A 16,214-nucleotide genomic window follows, 5' to 3' on the forward strand; every position below is an offset into this window, starting at 1 on the left:
AAGCAGTAAAGAAAAATGGTTAAGTCATCAAAGTAATGCTTAAGTCTTAGGTCCCATATCACTTGGATAGATATGCCATGTCTAAAGCATGCCCTTTTTCAACATCTCTCTTTAGCAGAAATTCCTAATGGTGTCTGTGAACTGATTTTCTTAATATTTCTATAGTAAGAGATATCTAGGTTGCCCAGGAGTTGTACTTGGACATTGTACTTGGAATCAGGCAGTTCTGAGTTTAAATTGGGCCTGAAATTCTTACTAGCTGTTGTGGAGGTAGCTAGGCAAGTTACACTTAACCTCTCTGTGCCTCAGTTTCTTCATTTGTAAAATAGGAATGATAATTGTACTCCCTTTCCAAGGTGTTGTGAGAATAAAAATAATGTATTTATAAAGCACTTTGCAAATTTTAAAACACCATATAAATGCTAGATTTTTATTAACATTGGTATCCTTTGTAAACCTGTATATTTTATTTTATGCATTTAAAAATATGATTCTGAGGAATCTATAGGTTTCATTACACTGTCAAAGGAATCTATTTTATAAAAAGTTAAAAACTATTTCATAATGACTTAAAACAAATCTTTACTTCTCTAGACAGTGTCTAAATAACTTGAATTCTAAAGAATATCCTGCTTGTATGAGCTTACCTCTGCCACTCTTTTTAAACATAATGTGCTCATTTACTAATTAGGTACAGACTTTGAGGTTTGTTCTTTAAAATCTGTCTTAGGTAGGAGTCTTTCTTAGTCCCTATGTCATGGAGTTGTTGTAGGGATCAGCTGGGAATCATACACTTTTCACAGCTTAAAGTTCTACAAAATGTTAATGTCTCCTATTATTATTCCTAAAATGAGTCTCTTCTGTGGTAGAACTTTCTGGAGGCAATCCCAGTTTGATAGATATGCTCAGAACCTTCTGCCTAACATTCAGAGAATGTTAGATAAATCCATAGATTATTAGATAATTAGAAGAGATTAATCCTGAGTTATTCACCTGTTGAGATGGATGTCACACTTAGTCACAATTGCATTTAAGTATTCACGTCAAAGGTAGTTACTGGGCCAGGGTGGTCATTGATTTGAGCATTTGCATTCATGATCCTGGGTGCATCAACCAATTTATAGCAGCTAACATATTTGCAAAGTCTTTTATAGGTATGATCTCATTTTATCCCCCAGTAACCCAAGGTTGCTATAACTTGTAATTTTTTCTCAAAGTAGAAAACACCCTAGGGAGAATTTCTTTCATTTACTAAAAAAAATGAAATATTTACTTATAGTTAGTAATCTGGCCACCTAGCAGACCATAACTTCTGATTCTGGAATATTATCCCCAGGGCAATAGAAAGGCTGGCCAAGTCCTCTTGCCATCCTGGGAAGCTCCTGGAGCAGAATAAACCCAAATTCCTACCAGTAGCACTTAATGTATACTATTTCCTACAGATAAGAGACTACTTATAAGTCTGGGATCCCTGAAATAAAAACACTGTGTTTTTTGTGTCATATTCTCTGAGTATATTCTGGTTTTTTTCCCCTTCTTTTCTGATTTTTCTAACTTCAGGTAGAAGCTTGAAGGGAAATTTTGAACATTTCTGTGGGAGATCTACATTAAGTGGGCTTGCCAGTAAGTGAACAGTGCAGGTGTTGGCACTTAACAAAGAACCTACTCTCTACTTGAAGTGGAATTCTCCCTACTTAGCTCATGGTTAAATTTTTCTTCATGCCACTGGATAATTTTGTTTTTTCCAATTGAAGAAAGGGGCTTTTTTAAGAGGAAGAAGCAAAGAGCTGCTTTGTTGAGAGCCAGGGTTGCTTATGAAAACTTGGCCTTCATACCTGGTTCCTCTTAAATCTGCTTTTTTGGTTTTCTGTAGCATTTGGTTTGTAGATATTTAAGAAATAATAATTTAATGTGAGACACTTTTAAAAGTCAGCCTACTGAAGTCTTATCGCTTTTAAACTATATCTCTGAAAATCAAATGTTTGGGACCAGTTGACACTTTGCTGTACAGGAGGATTATTGGTAGGGAGAAAGGGATATACTACTTAGAAGGTTCTTGAATTCTCTTGTGACATTTGTATTTCATTGTTTGGGATAAGGTGTCACTTTCCCCTGTGCTGTTTGCTGAGGGGCTGTGTCCTCAGTAAAAGTGATTAGAACTTTTCTCTTAAATATGGGCAGGCTGACTTGCTGATGTGGCTTAGCTAGTTATTGTTGATAGACCCCTGTCATAAGCTTTTTGTTGTATTAGCTTTTTTTTTTCATGTTATAGCTATAGATGCCTTCCCTGCCCAGAAGGCAGCATGCGCAGATTTGATTGCTTTGTTCTCCTGTGTCTGTACCACTAAAAAAGAAATTTAGTTCAATAAACATTTTATTGTTTACTCTTTGGTATAATAACTGAAGTGTTCTTAGAGTTTTAAATTTGTGAAGTGCTTTACAGAAATCATTTCATTTTATCACCATAATAGCCCTCTGAGATTGACACTTCAGACCTCTAATGGTGGGTAGAGGGACAGGAACTGGACCTCTGGTTTCATCGGTACATGGATCCCCTGGTGTGAGGAAACTTTCTACCAGTGGGGGTCATCATCTTCTTGGCAACTTATAGTTTTAGAGAGTTGCTTAGAGCATTCAGAGATAAAATGATTCACCCAGGATCACACAACTAGTATGTGTCAGAAGTAGCACTTGAACCCAGGTCTACCAGGTTCTGAGACTGGCCCTTGTGTTACTCCTCTTCAGCAAAATATACTAGGCACAGGGATGCAACAACAAAAATTAAAGTGTTTGTAATATAATAAATAACATTCTTTTTATATACATATAACTAAAGACAGGTTAGTTGGAAGTGAGAAAGGAAACGGATATAATGAATGGAGGAATCCTAAAGTGCCAGTTTGGCAGAGTTGACTCTGAAGTCATCAGAAATCACTTAGTCCTCTTAGCCCCAATTTCCTATCTTTGAAAATGAAGAAATAATAGCACCTTCCTCACAGGGTTGTTAATAGGATCAATGAGATGACATAAAATGCTTTTGTAAACTGTCTAATGCTGTCCAAAGGATGGATGTGTTAGGAAAATCTTCCCAGAAGAGTTGATACCTCAAGGCTAGCAAGACTACCCAGCATAGCCTGGGCAGAGGCACAGAGGAAAGGGAATGTTAAATGTAGGAAATACTACTAAGTCACTTCGGCCAGAACAGAAAGCTTGTAAACGGGAGTAATAGGACATACATCTAGAAAGGAAGTCCTAGAGCAAGATTGTATTTTTTGTTGTTCAGTCATGTCTCATTCTTTGTGACCCCATTTGGGGTTTTCTTGGCAAAGATACTGGAGTAGTTTGTCACTTCCTTCTTCAGCTCATTTTATAGATGAGAAACTGAGGCAAATTGGTTTAAGTGATTTTCTCAGGGTCACATAGCTAGTAAGTGTCTGAGGCCAGATTTGAATTCAGGAAAAATGAGTCTTCCTAACTCCAGACTTCGCAACTTCTATGACTAGAGACTGCAGTTTGGAGGCAAGAGATGAGGAGATAGAATCAGTTAGGCTTGGCAGTGACTGGGTAAAGGAGCTCAGGAAGAGGGCAGAGTCAAAGATGACTCTCTGTCTATCTGGCCGTGTTATCTGCTCTGGACTCACCCCTCAACATCCACTGCCTGTGGTGCATATTTCAAACTGGTTGCCCCAAGAACACCTCAGTCTCAACATGTCCAAAACAGAACTTCTCTTTCCTTCCAAATCCACCCCTCATCCTAAATTCCCTATTTCTATTAAAAAGCCCCACCATTCTCCTGAGTTTGTTATTTTGTCATCATACTCAATTCCCTATTCCCTCACCCCATCTGCCATTTTTGTGACCATGGGCAAGTCATTTTAATCTCTCAGTGTTCCAGGTTCAATTCACTAAACTATGACCTGAGAATCAAATTACGCCTTCTTCCTGTTTTTGTACAAACCTGTGAGCTAAATGCAGTTTTTATATTTTAAAATACAACAAAAATTTGTTTAAAAATATAAAAACCTTAGCTCCTACATTGTACAGAAACAGGAAGCAGGCTACATCTGACTTGCAGACTGTAGTATGCTGATTTGTCCTCTAGACAAGTCTTTAAGACCATAAGTTGAAGACAATGTGCAGACCTATCAATAAATAAACATTTATTAAGTGCTTGCCTATGCTGTACCAGACATTATCCTAAGAGCTAGGAATACAAAAAGAGTTAGCTCCTGCCTTTGAGAAGCTTAGTCTGGTGGGGATTACACTATGTAGGTGAATATATAAAAAGTAAGCTCCAGAACTGGACAGATAGGACATTATTAACAGAAAAAGGGCACTAGATTTAAGAAAGGTTGGGAAAGAAAGGCTTTTTGTGATAGATGGAATTTAAAGGAAGTCAAAGAGAGAGGTCAGTTGTTGGCATGAAGGAGGGAGAGGGTATTCAGACATAGAGACACAGCTAGAGAAAATGCCTGGAGCTGAGAAGTGGAGTGTCTTGTTCATGGAACAGTCAAGAGGTCAGTGTCCCTGAATAAGAACGGTGTTTGTCCAGGGGTAAAATTTAAGAAGACTGGAAAGGTAGGAGGGGGCCAAGTTATGAAGGACTTTGAATGACAAACATAGCATTCATGGAGCATCTGACTCCACTGAAATCTAGTCCTCCTTTCTTTCCCTAATGTCATAAAATTTTGGAATTGAAAGGAAAATTAGAGAACATATGTGACTCATTTTATAGATGAAGAAACAGAATCCCAGAGAGAAGTATAGGGGTTTTTGAGATTATACAACTAGTTTTTGTTACTCATGGATTAGAATCCTTGCCTTGTGACTTCCTTTCCAATGGGGGTGGGGGGAGAGGCAGAGAGAGAGAGAGAAAGGACATGCATTTGAGCCAGTTCTCATTAATCAGGGAAATGTGGTGGTCCTTTGTCCTTGGCTGTGTTTGAATTTCTTTGTTTTAGAATTTCAGCTTTTTGATTCAATTAATTTCAGCCTTTGGTAGTAGAATAAATTCTCTCTTCCCTTAGGCTGCCAGCCTATTTTGTTGTTCCTGTTTCTCTTTCTGAAGAGGATATCTCATGTTTTCAAGGACGAGGTATACCTGTAAGTAGCTGTGGAAGCTTAAATATCCTGAAAGCCAAATACTCATATAATTTAAATATACATATTTTTATTACATTTCCAGATAAACTTAGAGCTTTAAATAAGTATGTTTATCTAATATTTAGTAGTTTCTTATCAATTTAACAGGGATCTGAAAATATCTTTGGGATTCCCCAGAGGTGGTAGTACTACTGCTTCTTGAAAAGGAGGCTAACACAACCTGGCCTGAGACCATTTTCATAAGACTTTACCGTGGTTTTATTGCAAAAACTACCTCTGACACAGTGCTAATTGTATGACCCTGAGTAAGTAACCTAACCTTTCAGGGTTTATAGTAACTCTGAAAAACTTTGTTGCAGAAAACATGCCAACCTATGTTCCTCATATCCATGAAGTATTTAAAGTTAAAGTTTAAAGAAGGAATAATTTTTTTGGTCATCTGAAATGATATAGAAGGAATCTTTAGAGATTCAGTGGTGTATATTTTTCATAAAAGGTAGCATACAGAGCTTGTTTCCCTTGCGTTCCAAACCACAATCACAGGAAGTATATTTAATGATCAAAGAAGGCAAGACTCCAGAAACCATCTCTAATTTTCAAATTTCCCCTGCCTTTGGGGAATTTATTGAGAAAAAAAAAGGATCATGCATGAATTCTATGGTAAATGGAACTTACTGGTTGGTCCACTAAAAATAGCTGCTTTGTCTCATTGAAATTATAGCAGTATACCCTGTGTGAATCTGAATGTCTGTCTGATCTGATTGGTAGTTGTATATTTGAGCCAAGGGAAAATGTTCTTTTTTCATTCTCTAGATTTGGTGTTGGTCTTGCCATAATGGTTGTGCCCTTCTGAAAATGTCATCTTTCCCTAAAGAACAGGATGATTCCATTTTACAAATACAAAAAGCCTTCTTGGATGGGTCAGTAATTTCTTACGTTCATATTCTTTTTTTTTCCTTTTAAGTGACTTTCATAATAGTCTTCAGACATTGATTTCTTCCTACTCGCTACAGGGACTAAAGATTTTATAATATTTGTAAATTACCTCAATTCATGTTTATGAAACTAACTTTTATGAAATTTTTTTGTTCTTATTATTAGTGTTCAGAAATATATATAAAAGTATCTAATAATAAATTTGTTTTTGCTATACTGGTGATATCCTCTTACAACAAGGGACTTCAAGTGAGTTTTATCTACTTGTAAATTATTTTGATTCATGTTTACTCTTCTAATCTCTTGATATTTTTTGATATCTAGAATTTACAAGACTATCCACAAGCCACCTTATGAAAATTTAAAAACTGAAGAACTATCAAATGGCTTCATATCCCTACTGGAAATCCAGACATCATACTCCAAATTTAAACAACTGTTCCTGATAGGTGAGGAGTATATAACAAAAATAGCTTTTCATCAGATGGGGAAAGAAATGCTAAATGGGTCTCAGGACAGATGGCACCATTTCCTTACTCTATGGTAACATTCAGGTTTTCTTGACATTAGGATTTACAGAAGAAAGTTCTCTAATTTAGACCTCTTTGTTACCTTAATCTAGTCTCAGATGTTTTTCCTCTTGTTTTTTTTGGGGGGGGGGCAGGGGGAGAATCTATTTTTGGTCTTTATAGAGTAAGAAATTTCCTTGGGGTTAGGGTATATAGCTGTAAATGCTGTATATTCCCTGTATAACCCCAAGTATTAAATAATAAAATTTCATTAGTAACTAGCAGATATTATATAATGAAATTTTTAAAATATCTCTTAATAGAATTCATGTGGTTGCTACCACCTTTCAAGGTGGGTAAGGAGGAATCAGAAGAGAATGATTGGCATCTTGACAGTCCACTTTTGAAAGATTGCTTGATCCTAAATAAATTGTGATATAGTAATGAGATATTCTGCACTATACTAAAGGATGAATACATGGTATCTGCTCTGTTAGATCATAAACTTATTGAGGAAAGAGACTATCTTTTGCCTTTTTTTGTATCCCCGAGACTTAGCACAGTGCGGTGGCACTTATAGGAGCTTAATAAGAATAGGTTGATTATCCCGGATAATGAAAGTTACTTTAGACCCAGTCAGGTAGGCTTCCTTTCCAGAGGATCCAGGTGGTCTCTAGTGGGACAGCTTTATGCAAATTTTTTTTCACTGTTTATTTTTGCCCTGAATTTGTTATATCTAAATATATGTGTTGATTTATCAGATTTTTTTTCTTATTTTTGCTTTTCTTTGTCACATGTAGATTTGATTTGAAGTGAGGAGGGATGGGAAGTGACTATGGTATAAGAGAGAAGATATGAGTAAAATATAATTTCAAAATATATGTATTCTTGGGCAAGTAAGTCACAACCCCAATTGCCTTACCAAAGAAGTGCATATATGTGTATGGGTATATCTCTCTTCATCTATATACATATGCACATACACTTGTTACAAGCAATATTAGAAGAAAGGCAGAGAACTAGAAAATTATTTACAGCAAGTGCCTCTCATAGAGGCCTCTTTTCTCAGATGTATAGAGAACTGAGTCAAACTTCTAAGAACACAAATCATTTCCCACTGATAAGTTGTTAAAGGATATGAAAAGGAAGATTCAGATGTAGAAGACAAAGTTGTCTCTAGTCTTATGGAAAAGTGCTCTGAATCACTATTAACTAGAGAAATGTAATTTAAAACAACTTTGAAGTAGTGCATCATACCTGTCAGATTGGCTAATGTGACAGAAAAGGAAAATGATAAATGTTGGAAAGGATGTGGGAAAATTGGGACCCTAGTAAACTGTTGGTGAACCATTTTGGAGAACAATTTGGAACTATGCCCAAAAGGCAACCAAATTGCACATTCCATGATCTAGCATATACTAGTGGACTCTATCCCAGGAGATCATAAAAGGAGAAAAAGACTCACATAATCAAATGTATTTGTAACAACTTTTTGTGGTATTGGAAATTCAAGGAATGCCCATCAACTGGTGAATGGCTGAACAAGTTGTGATATATAAATAGAAGGGAATACTGTTGTGCTGTAAGAAATGATGAGCGGGGTAGCTAGGTGGTACTGTGGATAGAGCACTGGCCCTGGAGTCAGGAGTACCTAAGTTCAAATCCAGCCTCAGACACTTAATAATTATCTAGCCGTGTGGCCTTGGGCAAGCCACTTAACCCCATTTCTCTTGCAAAATCCTAAAAAATAAAAAAAGAAAGAAATGATGAGCAAGCAGATTTCAAAAATACCTGAAAAGACTCATATGAACTGAGTGAAGTGAGCAGAACAAGAACATTAATAGCAACACTATGCAATGATCAGCTATGATTGACTTAGCTTTCCCCAACAATACAGTTTTCTAAGACAATTTGAAGAGTCCCATGATGGAAAATATAGCCACATCTGGAGAAAGAACTATTGAAATATGATTGCAAATTTTTTTGTGGTGGTGATTTTATTCCTTTTGCTAACCTAAATTTTTTTTTTTGGCAAATTTTCTTCTCCCATGACATGGCAAACATGGAAATAGACTTTACATAATTGCTCATATTAACCTATATCAAATTGCTTACTATCATTGCAAAGGGAGAAAGGGGGAAAAAATTAGTATTCAAAATTTTGTAAAAAAAAAAAAAGTCAAACATTTTCTTTACATGTAATTGGAAAAAAATAAAATACTTTTTATAGTACATGTTTTAGCAAAACCACTACTGGTTCTATACCCTGAAGACATCATGAAAAAGGGTAAAAACATCACTTGTACAAAAATATTCATAGCAGCCCTGTTTGTGGTGGCAAAGAATTGGAAATTGAGTGAATGTCCACCAGTTGGGGAATGGCTGAACAAATTGTATTGGAATAATTGGAGAATGGCTGAACAAATGTATGTTATGGAACTATTGTTCCATTAGAAACCAGGAGGGATGGGAATTCAGAGAAGCCTGGAAGGATTTGCATGAACTGATGCTAAGCGAGATGAGCAGGACCAGAAGAACATTGTACACCCTAACAGCTATGTGGGGTGATGATCAACCTTAATGGACTTGCTCATTTCTTTCTTTCTTTTTTTTTAAATTAATTTTTAATTAAAGATATTGTTTGAGTTTTACAATTTTCCCCCATCTTACTTCCCTCCCCCCACCCTTACTTCCCTCCCCCCACCCTTACTTCCCTCCCCCCACCCTTACTTCCCTCCCCCCACCCTTACTTCCCTCCCCCCACCGACTTGCTCATTTCATCAGTACAACAATCAGGTACAATTTTAGGGTATCTGCAATGGAGAATACCATCTTTATTCAAAGAAAGAATTGTGGAGTTTTTGGGGGGTTGTTTTTTTTTTTTTTTTGATTTTTCAAGGCAATGGGGTTAAGTGGCTTGCCCAAGGCCACACGGCTAGGTAATTATTATAAGTGTCTGAGGCCCGATTTGAACCCAGGTACTCCTGACTTCAAGGCCAGTGCTCTATCCACTGCGCCACCTAGCCACCCCCCAGAATTGTGGAGTTTAAACAAAGACCAAAGACCTTTAGTTTAGATTTTTTTTAAAAAAGTATTTCGTTATTATCATACACACACACACACACACACACACACACACACACACATACACTTAAGGATATGATTTCTCTCTCAACACATTCAATTTTGAATTGTAAAGACTGTCAGACTTCTGTTGGGGGTGGGGGTGGGAGAAGGGAAGCAAGATTTGGGGGAAAATTGTAAAATTCAAAAATCAAAACAAAATAAAATACATATTTTAGCCTTTTGTAAAAATCAAGATATTATTAGGGGAGAGTGCATTGATGGTCAGTATGTATATACATACATACATACATACACACATATATATATATATATATACATACATATATATATATATATATATATATATATATATACTTAAGGATTTTAGATTTTAACTGAATTGAAATCTGTGCAGTTGCCCCCTACTTTAACAAAATATTGACATCTTTATCATTTCTTTCTAATGAATATTTTCTGATTCCTTAGAATTGGGAAATGTTAGTATATTCAAACATAGGGAAAAATAGTTTAATTCGTCTTTGCTATCTGTATTTTTTAAATTTATATTTATATTTCCTCAATATCTAATGTAGAAGCTAATACTCATCCAGACTATCTCAGTTCAAAAGCCACTTTAATTAAAAATTTGAATTCACAAGGTTGCCTCAAGTTTAAATTCCAAATCATAAAATAAATTTCTGAATATGTTGTCTATTCTTAAATCCAAGTTTTATACTGTTGAGAAACATTGATTTCTAAAGTGATATGTTACTGTTGTTATAACTTTTTCCCCTACTATCACAGACAACAGTTCTGAATTTTGGGACACAGATGTGAAATGGTTTTCATTATTGGAAAGTAGCAACTGGCTGGACATTATCAGGTATTCAAATTACTTGAAAGTTTTATTGTTTTGAGTCTTCTAGATCTGTAACAGTTGAGCCTCTTTCAACTTCATAAATTTTATTCAAGGACCTTTTAGCATTTAACATTTGTTATTAATGGAATTTTATTATTCAATACTTGTATCTATATTGGGAATAATTAGAATTCACAGATATATTCGCTAACACCAAGGAACTTTTTTTTAACCTCTCTAAAAGACTAAAAATAGATGCCCAAAATAGAAAGGGAATAATTTTTGACTTAGGGAGATAAAGTCATTTTACCCAATTCTCTTAATGGCTCTAGCCTTTTTTTTTTTTTTAAATCCTATAGGAAATAAAACCCAGCCCTTACTGGAACACCAATACTAACTAGTCCTGACTTAATCTGACTGAGTGACTGAGTGCTTAGGGAGCCAGCAGCCCAGCCTCAGCCTTGTCTCACCATACCATTGGACTGATCCCATTCAGATCTCTGGAGCTAGGGGACAGTGAACTCTTTACTGGGAGTTAAGACTCAGGGGCTCTGATCCCCAATGTCCAGAGTTGGGGCTTGGCCAGGGTGAAAGAGCTGGTACCTCTGGGAAGTGATAACCCCATCCCACCTCCTGGGACCCTGAAAGAAGTGGGGAGGGTATTTTGGATTTTGGTAAAAATGTATTCTATAAGAAATAAGTTCTTGAAATTAGTTCAGCTATAAGAAATGCTTAATCGTCGTATTTTTCTAGAAATAATTTTTTTATATAAATAACTAGTTCAGAAATATCGCTAAGAAAATCCTTATAGGAATTTTTAAATTCCATGGGACTTTTTTTTTGTCCACTGTTTAAGGAATTTTTATTAAAGCAAGAATTTTATAATCCAAATTACGTTTCCTTGCTCAGCTATCAATTCTGTTATCTAAAACAGTGGTGATATTCTGAGCTTTTCCACAGTAAAGAATTACAAAATTAAAGAAAGGAATGCTTTAAATTTTTGTACTGTGCTGAAAATTCTTTTCCCCCCAGGTCTATAAAACATTAATTTGTTTTTATATATTTTACTATTTTGGGGTTTTTTTTTTGTTTTTTCTTGTTTTTTGTTTTTAAATCAATAAGTAATCTAGGACTAGCATTAAGTTTTGCTAGACCTGGCATTTGCTCGGTACATCAGGTTCAAAGTTTCCTTTCCTTTTTTTATTTATATTTTGCAATGTTTTTTCACAATATTTAAGTTTTTCGGTGTTTAGATATTTTTCTTCGGTGAAACAGAGGTTCCATTTCGTGGTCCCTGATCTTTTCTTTTAAACAGTTGGAACGCCAGTGGCACTGTTAACTGCTTTCTGGGCAGCTTCTTTAGCTTGGTGAGCTTGCAGTACAGCTACAGCTTCATCAACCTTAGAGCGGAGAGACTTGGGAGACTCAAGCATATGAAGAAGCTCAGAGTTGTCAATTTCTAGCAACATGCCAGTGATTTTACCAGCCAGGGTGGGGTGCATGGCCTGAATGAGTGGAAACAGCCATTCACCCAACATCTGCTTTTGCTCTTGAGGAGGGGCGGATGCCAACTCCATGGGACTTTTAAAAAAAATGTTAAGATTCTCCTCCACTAAAGTCCTATCCTAATGCCACATTATAATGTAAAGGTAGCCCTTTGATCTCAGAAACAGTCTCAGCTAAGTGCTGTTCAAAAGCCAGACTATGTCTTTCCAGTATTTGCTTAGCTGAATTCAAAAAGACTCCCCACTTGAAGGTTGGTCCTTGAGTAATGACCTTTTGGAGCCATACCAATTCACCAAGACTTCTTTCTAAACAGGCATGTAGGAGTTGTACATTATATGGATGGAGGGAATACCTATACCAATTAAATAATTTTTTTAAGTATTGAGGAATGTTCTAATAGTTAGATTTGACATTCAGTTCAACTAGTATTAAGTATTTAGTATGTGGTGGAGCACTGTGCTTGCTCTCAGTATCTCTTTATCATTTGAATATCTTATTCTGTTGGATATGTTAATATAAGAATCTGAAAAACAATTCAGACCATACCTAAACCTGAAGCCTTTCCTATTCCCCCCTTCTATAAGTGTTTTCTTCCCTCGATATTTCTAGAGTTGTTTAATGTCTCTTTTCCTCTATCTCTCCCTATACTTATTATCTGTGATCATGTTCTATGTCTCCAGGAGAATGAAGGTTTCTTGAGAGTAGGGACTGTTTAATTTATATCTACATATTCCTAGTGCCTAGGTGAAGTCTTGTGAGCACATTCATTGTAAGCTCTTTTTAAAATAGCTCTTGCACATTTGTTGAAAGTACCACAAGTAGGCATTAATATACCCATTTCTTGTCTCCCCCTTTAGACGTTGTCTAAAAAAAGCAATAGAAGTTGTTGAATGTCTGGAAGTGCAAAACACAAATGTTCTTCTTATAGGTAAGATGCTGTTTGAAGGAAAAAAAAAAACATTCCTCTTTCCATCCAGTTGATGTGATAGTTTTGGAGAGTGAATGAGTTTCTTGCCTATTTTCTTGGAGCCCCAAAATTCTCCGCCTGAGATTTTTATGTGACTCTAAAAATATAATCTTACAATGCCATCCACATCCAGAGGGAAAAAAAAAACTAAGGAGTCTGAATGCATATTACATTCACTTCTTAAAAACTTTTTTTATGTTCTTCCTTCCTTTCTCATAGATTTTTCTTTCCCCTTAGATCTAATTCCACTTTCACAACATGACTAATATATAAACATTTTAAACACCAATATACATTTACAGCTTTTACTAGACTGTTTGCTGCCATGGGGAAGAGGGGGAAGAGTAGGGAGTATGGTAGAAAAATGTGGAACTCATAAATTTGCAAATAGATGACTGCTGAAAAACTACCAATGCTTGTAGTTAGAGAAAAATAAAATAAAATTTCAATTTAAAAAATATTGTCTTACACTTGACCCCTTAGAAGCAGATTTATTCTCAACTTAAGAAAGAATTATTTTAAATTGCAGGGGATTTCTTTTCTATATTCAATCAGATATCAAAACTTGAAGTTATTGACATCCTTGAATTTCATAGTTTTATTTCAACTTACTTGAAATGAAAAACTGTACAGATGTATTAAAGTCATTTTCTGTATAATTGTCTAGTCCTAGTTACCCTAGCAACTTCTGAGGATAGGTAATTTTCTTAGCCTTACAGGACTGGTGTTAGAGATTTATCTCTAAAAGCAAACTGCAATAATCTCTGACATATAACTAAATGTTTTTAATGTAAGTTTGGGTACACAGTATTCTCTTCTCTTCTCTTCTCTTCTCTTCTCTTCTCTTCTCTTCTCTTCTCTTCTCTTCTCTTCTCTTCTCTTCTCTTTTCTTTTCTTTTCTTTTCTTTTCTTCTCTTCTCTTTTTTGCAAGGCAATGGGGTTAAGTGGCTTGCCCAAGGCCACACAGCTAGGCAATTATTAAGTGTCTGAGGCCGGATCTGAACTCAAGTACTCCTGACTCCAGGGCCAGTGCTCTATCCACTGTACCACCTAGCAGCCCCAGTACACAGTATTCTTAACAAAGTGTGTCATCTAATCAAAATTGAAGTCATTTAACTCATTCTCTAAAATTAACAAAGCTCTTATGGATCATTTACTCAGTCAGCTTACTCTGTTACAGGCACTAACTGTGAAATGCAGCCAATGTAGAGAAAAGCAAATAGTTTCTGTTTTCTAGGATCCAATAGTTCAATGGAGCATTTTATAAATATTTTTAATCTATTTTTCTAAAGACAGACAAACAAGTTTATCTTTAACATATTTCAAAAAGGATCTGTCTTTAAATCTCAGATTCCATCATTATTTTGTATTGTGTTCAGAAAGCTGTATCCAACTTCAGTAGGAATTTGCCTGGAAAATCTTTTATGATCTCAGCCTTCAGGGACTTTACAAATTATTGGGAAAATCAGAACACCTTCCTGAAAACATCACTATCTACTTGAAGTGGGACAGAGATTTTACATGTATAGAGTAATTTTTGTCAAGAGGGAGAAGAATACATAATGAAGAACCCTGGAAAAATCAAAAGCACATCAGGTCAGACTTGATCAGGATGAGCTCCAAGGGAAGTTTTAATTTACTCTCTAGTGAATGTGAAATGTTAAATCATTGGTTAAAAGGTTCACTTGAATAGATATCATTGTTTGAACTGAAGTCTTAACCTCGATCCCTTTTCTTTACCTTACCTAAAAGAAATATTAGCTTAGGTTAAATAGGGGAGAAAGAATTTTAGCTTTCTGCCAGAACTTCCATACACTTGCAAAAGTATAAGTTGTTTGGCCACTGCTAGAATATGAAAGACAAGAACAAAACCTCCCTTACCTATAAAATCTTCTAGTTCTTTTGTTTTGTTTTTGAAGGGGAAAAAAGAGGTATGAGGTGTGACTTAAATCTTAATTTGATAATTTAGGTCAGATGTAATTATTTTCAGAATAAGAATGTCTTTTTGCTTGGGCTTCTTACCTTGAATTCATTACCTCCAGTAGTAATAACGCAATCATCTCTTAAACTGTTTTTTAAGTTCCACTTACTATTACTATATAGAGAAAACAATATAGATGCAGTTTTTCTTTTCTACAAGCTTAAAGTCTAAAAAAAGTGTGTATTTTTTAATTTTTAATTTATCACTACCTATAGTATGGTATACCCATACACCTAATCTCCTGAGATGTAAATCTTGGGATTATTTTTAAGTCTTCTATCTTGAATATATTTATCCTTATTTTGTTCTCTGTCACATTTATTAAACAAATGCACAAATGGACAATATGATATTTATACATGTAGAGCATTCATTCAGTAGAGATTTAATTTTCACTCTTTTGTACACTGAGTTGGGTACTGGAAGATATACACATTTAGAATAAGACATTAACTGCCCACACCTTCATAAAGTATAATGGTATAATGTCTTATATGATGACCTATATCAGATTGCTTGCTGTTTTAGGAAAGAGAATGGAAAGGGAGGGAAGGGAGAAAATGTTGGAACTCAAATTTTTACCAAAGTGAATGCTGAAAACTATATTTACATGTAATTGTGAAAAAACTATTAAGATTTAAGAAATAGGGGTGGCTGGGTAGCACAGTGGGTAGAGCACTGGCCCTGGAGTCGGAAGTACCTGAGTTCAAATCTGGCCTCAGACACTTAAAAATTACCTAGCTGTATGGCCTTGGGCAAGCCACTTAACCCCGTTGCCTTGCAAAAGCTAAAAAAAAAAAGATTTAAGAAATAAAATGTAATGACTAATGGGAAGATTTGTTGACTGCACAGTTTTGTGAGAAATATGCTTTAGAATCTTGAAACAAAATATGTGAGGTCAAAAGTGCAAGGGAAGTCTACTTGAAATCTTATACATACTCCCAAGTTCACCAGGCAAAGAGAGGGACAGGGAAGAGTAGTCCAGGCACAAAAACAATACAAGCAAAGTAGGCTGCATGGGAGGGGAGACGGAGGTAACAGGGTTAGGAACAGAGAGTGTTCCTATTTGACTGGGGTATATAGTGTGTCTAGAAACTAGAAATGAGAATGAGTTAGAACAGTAGAGTAGAACTAGACTTTGGACAAATTTGAATGCAAAGCAAAGGATCTCAGACTTTTCTCAGGGTACAGTGATGGAGCCACTACAGATTCTTGAGTAAAGTAAAGATACATATACAACTGAAGTATATGTAGGAAGATATTTGACCAGAGACTGAGAGTTGGAGC

At 35.6% G+C, this 16,214-nt stretch overlaps 1 protein-coding gene across 1 annotated transcript in view; it reads left to right on the top strand.

Moving 5' to 3' along the window:
• Positions 1–16,214, top strand: part of MTMR12 (myotubularin related protein 12) — a 107,230-nt gene that overhangs the window by 69,921 nt on the left and 21,095 nt on the right. Inside the window, exons 8-12 of the mRNA XM_074202543.1 lie at positions 5,028–5,103; positions 5,917–6,023; positions 6,364–6,488; positions 10,419–10,497; positions 12,837–12,907. Of these exons, the coding sequence (XP_074058644.1) occupies positions 5,028–5,103; positions 5,917–6,023; positions 6,364–6,488; positions 10,419–10,497; positions 12,837–12,907 (458 nt within the window). The remainder of the gene's footprint in view (positions 1–5,027; positions 5,104–5,916; positions 6,024–6,363; positions 6,489–10,418; positions 10,498–12,836; positions 12,908–16,214) is intronic.

Source organism: Macrotis lagotis, chromosome X (assembly GCF_037893015.1).
Source record: "Macrotis lagotis isolate mMagLag1 chromosome X, bilby.v1.9.chrom.fasta, whole genome shotgun sequence".
Classification (NCBI taxonomy): domain Eukaryota; kingdom Metazoa; phylum Chordata; class Mammalia; order Peramelemorphia; family Peramelidae; genus Macrotis; species Macrotis lagotis.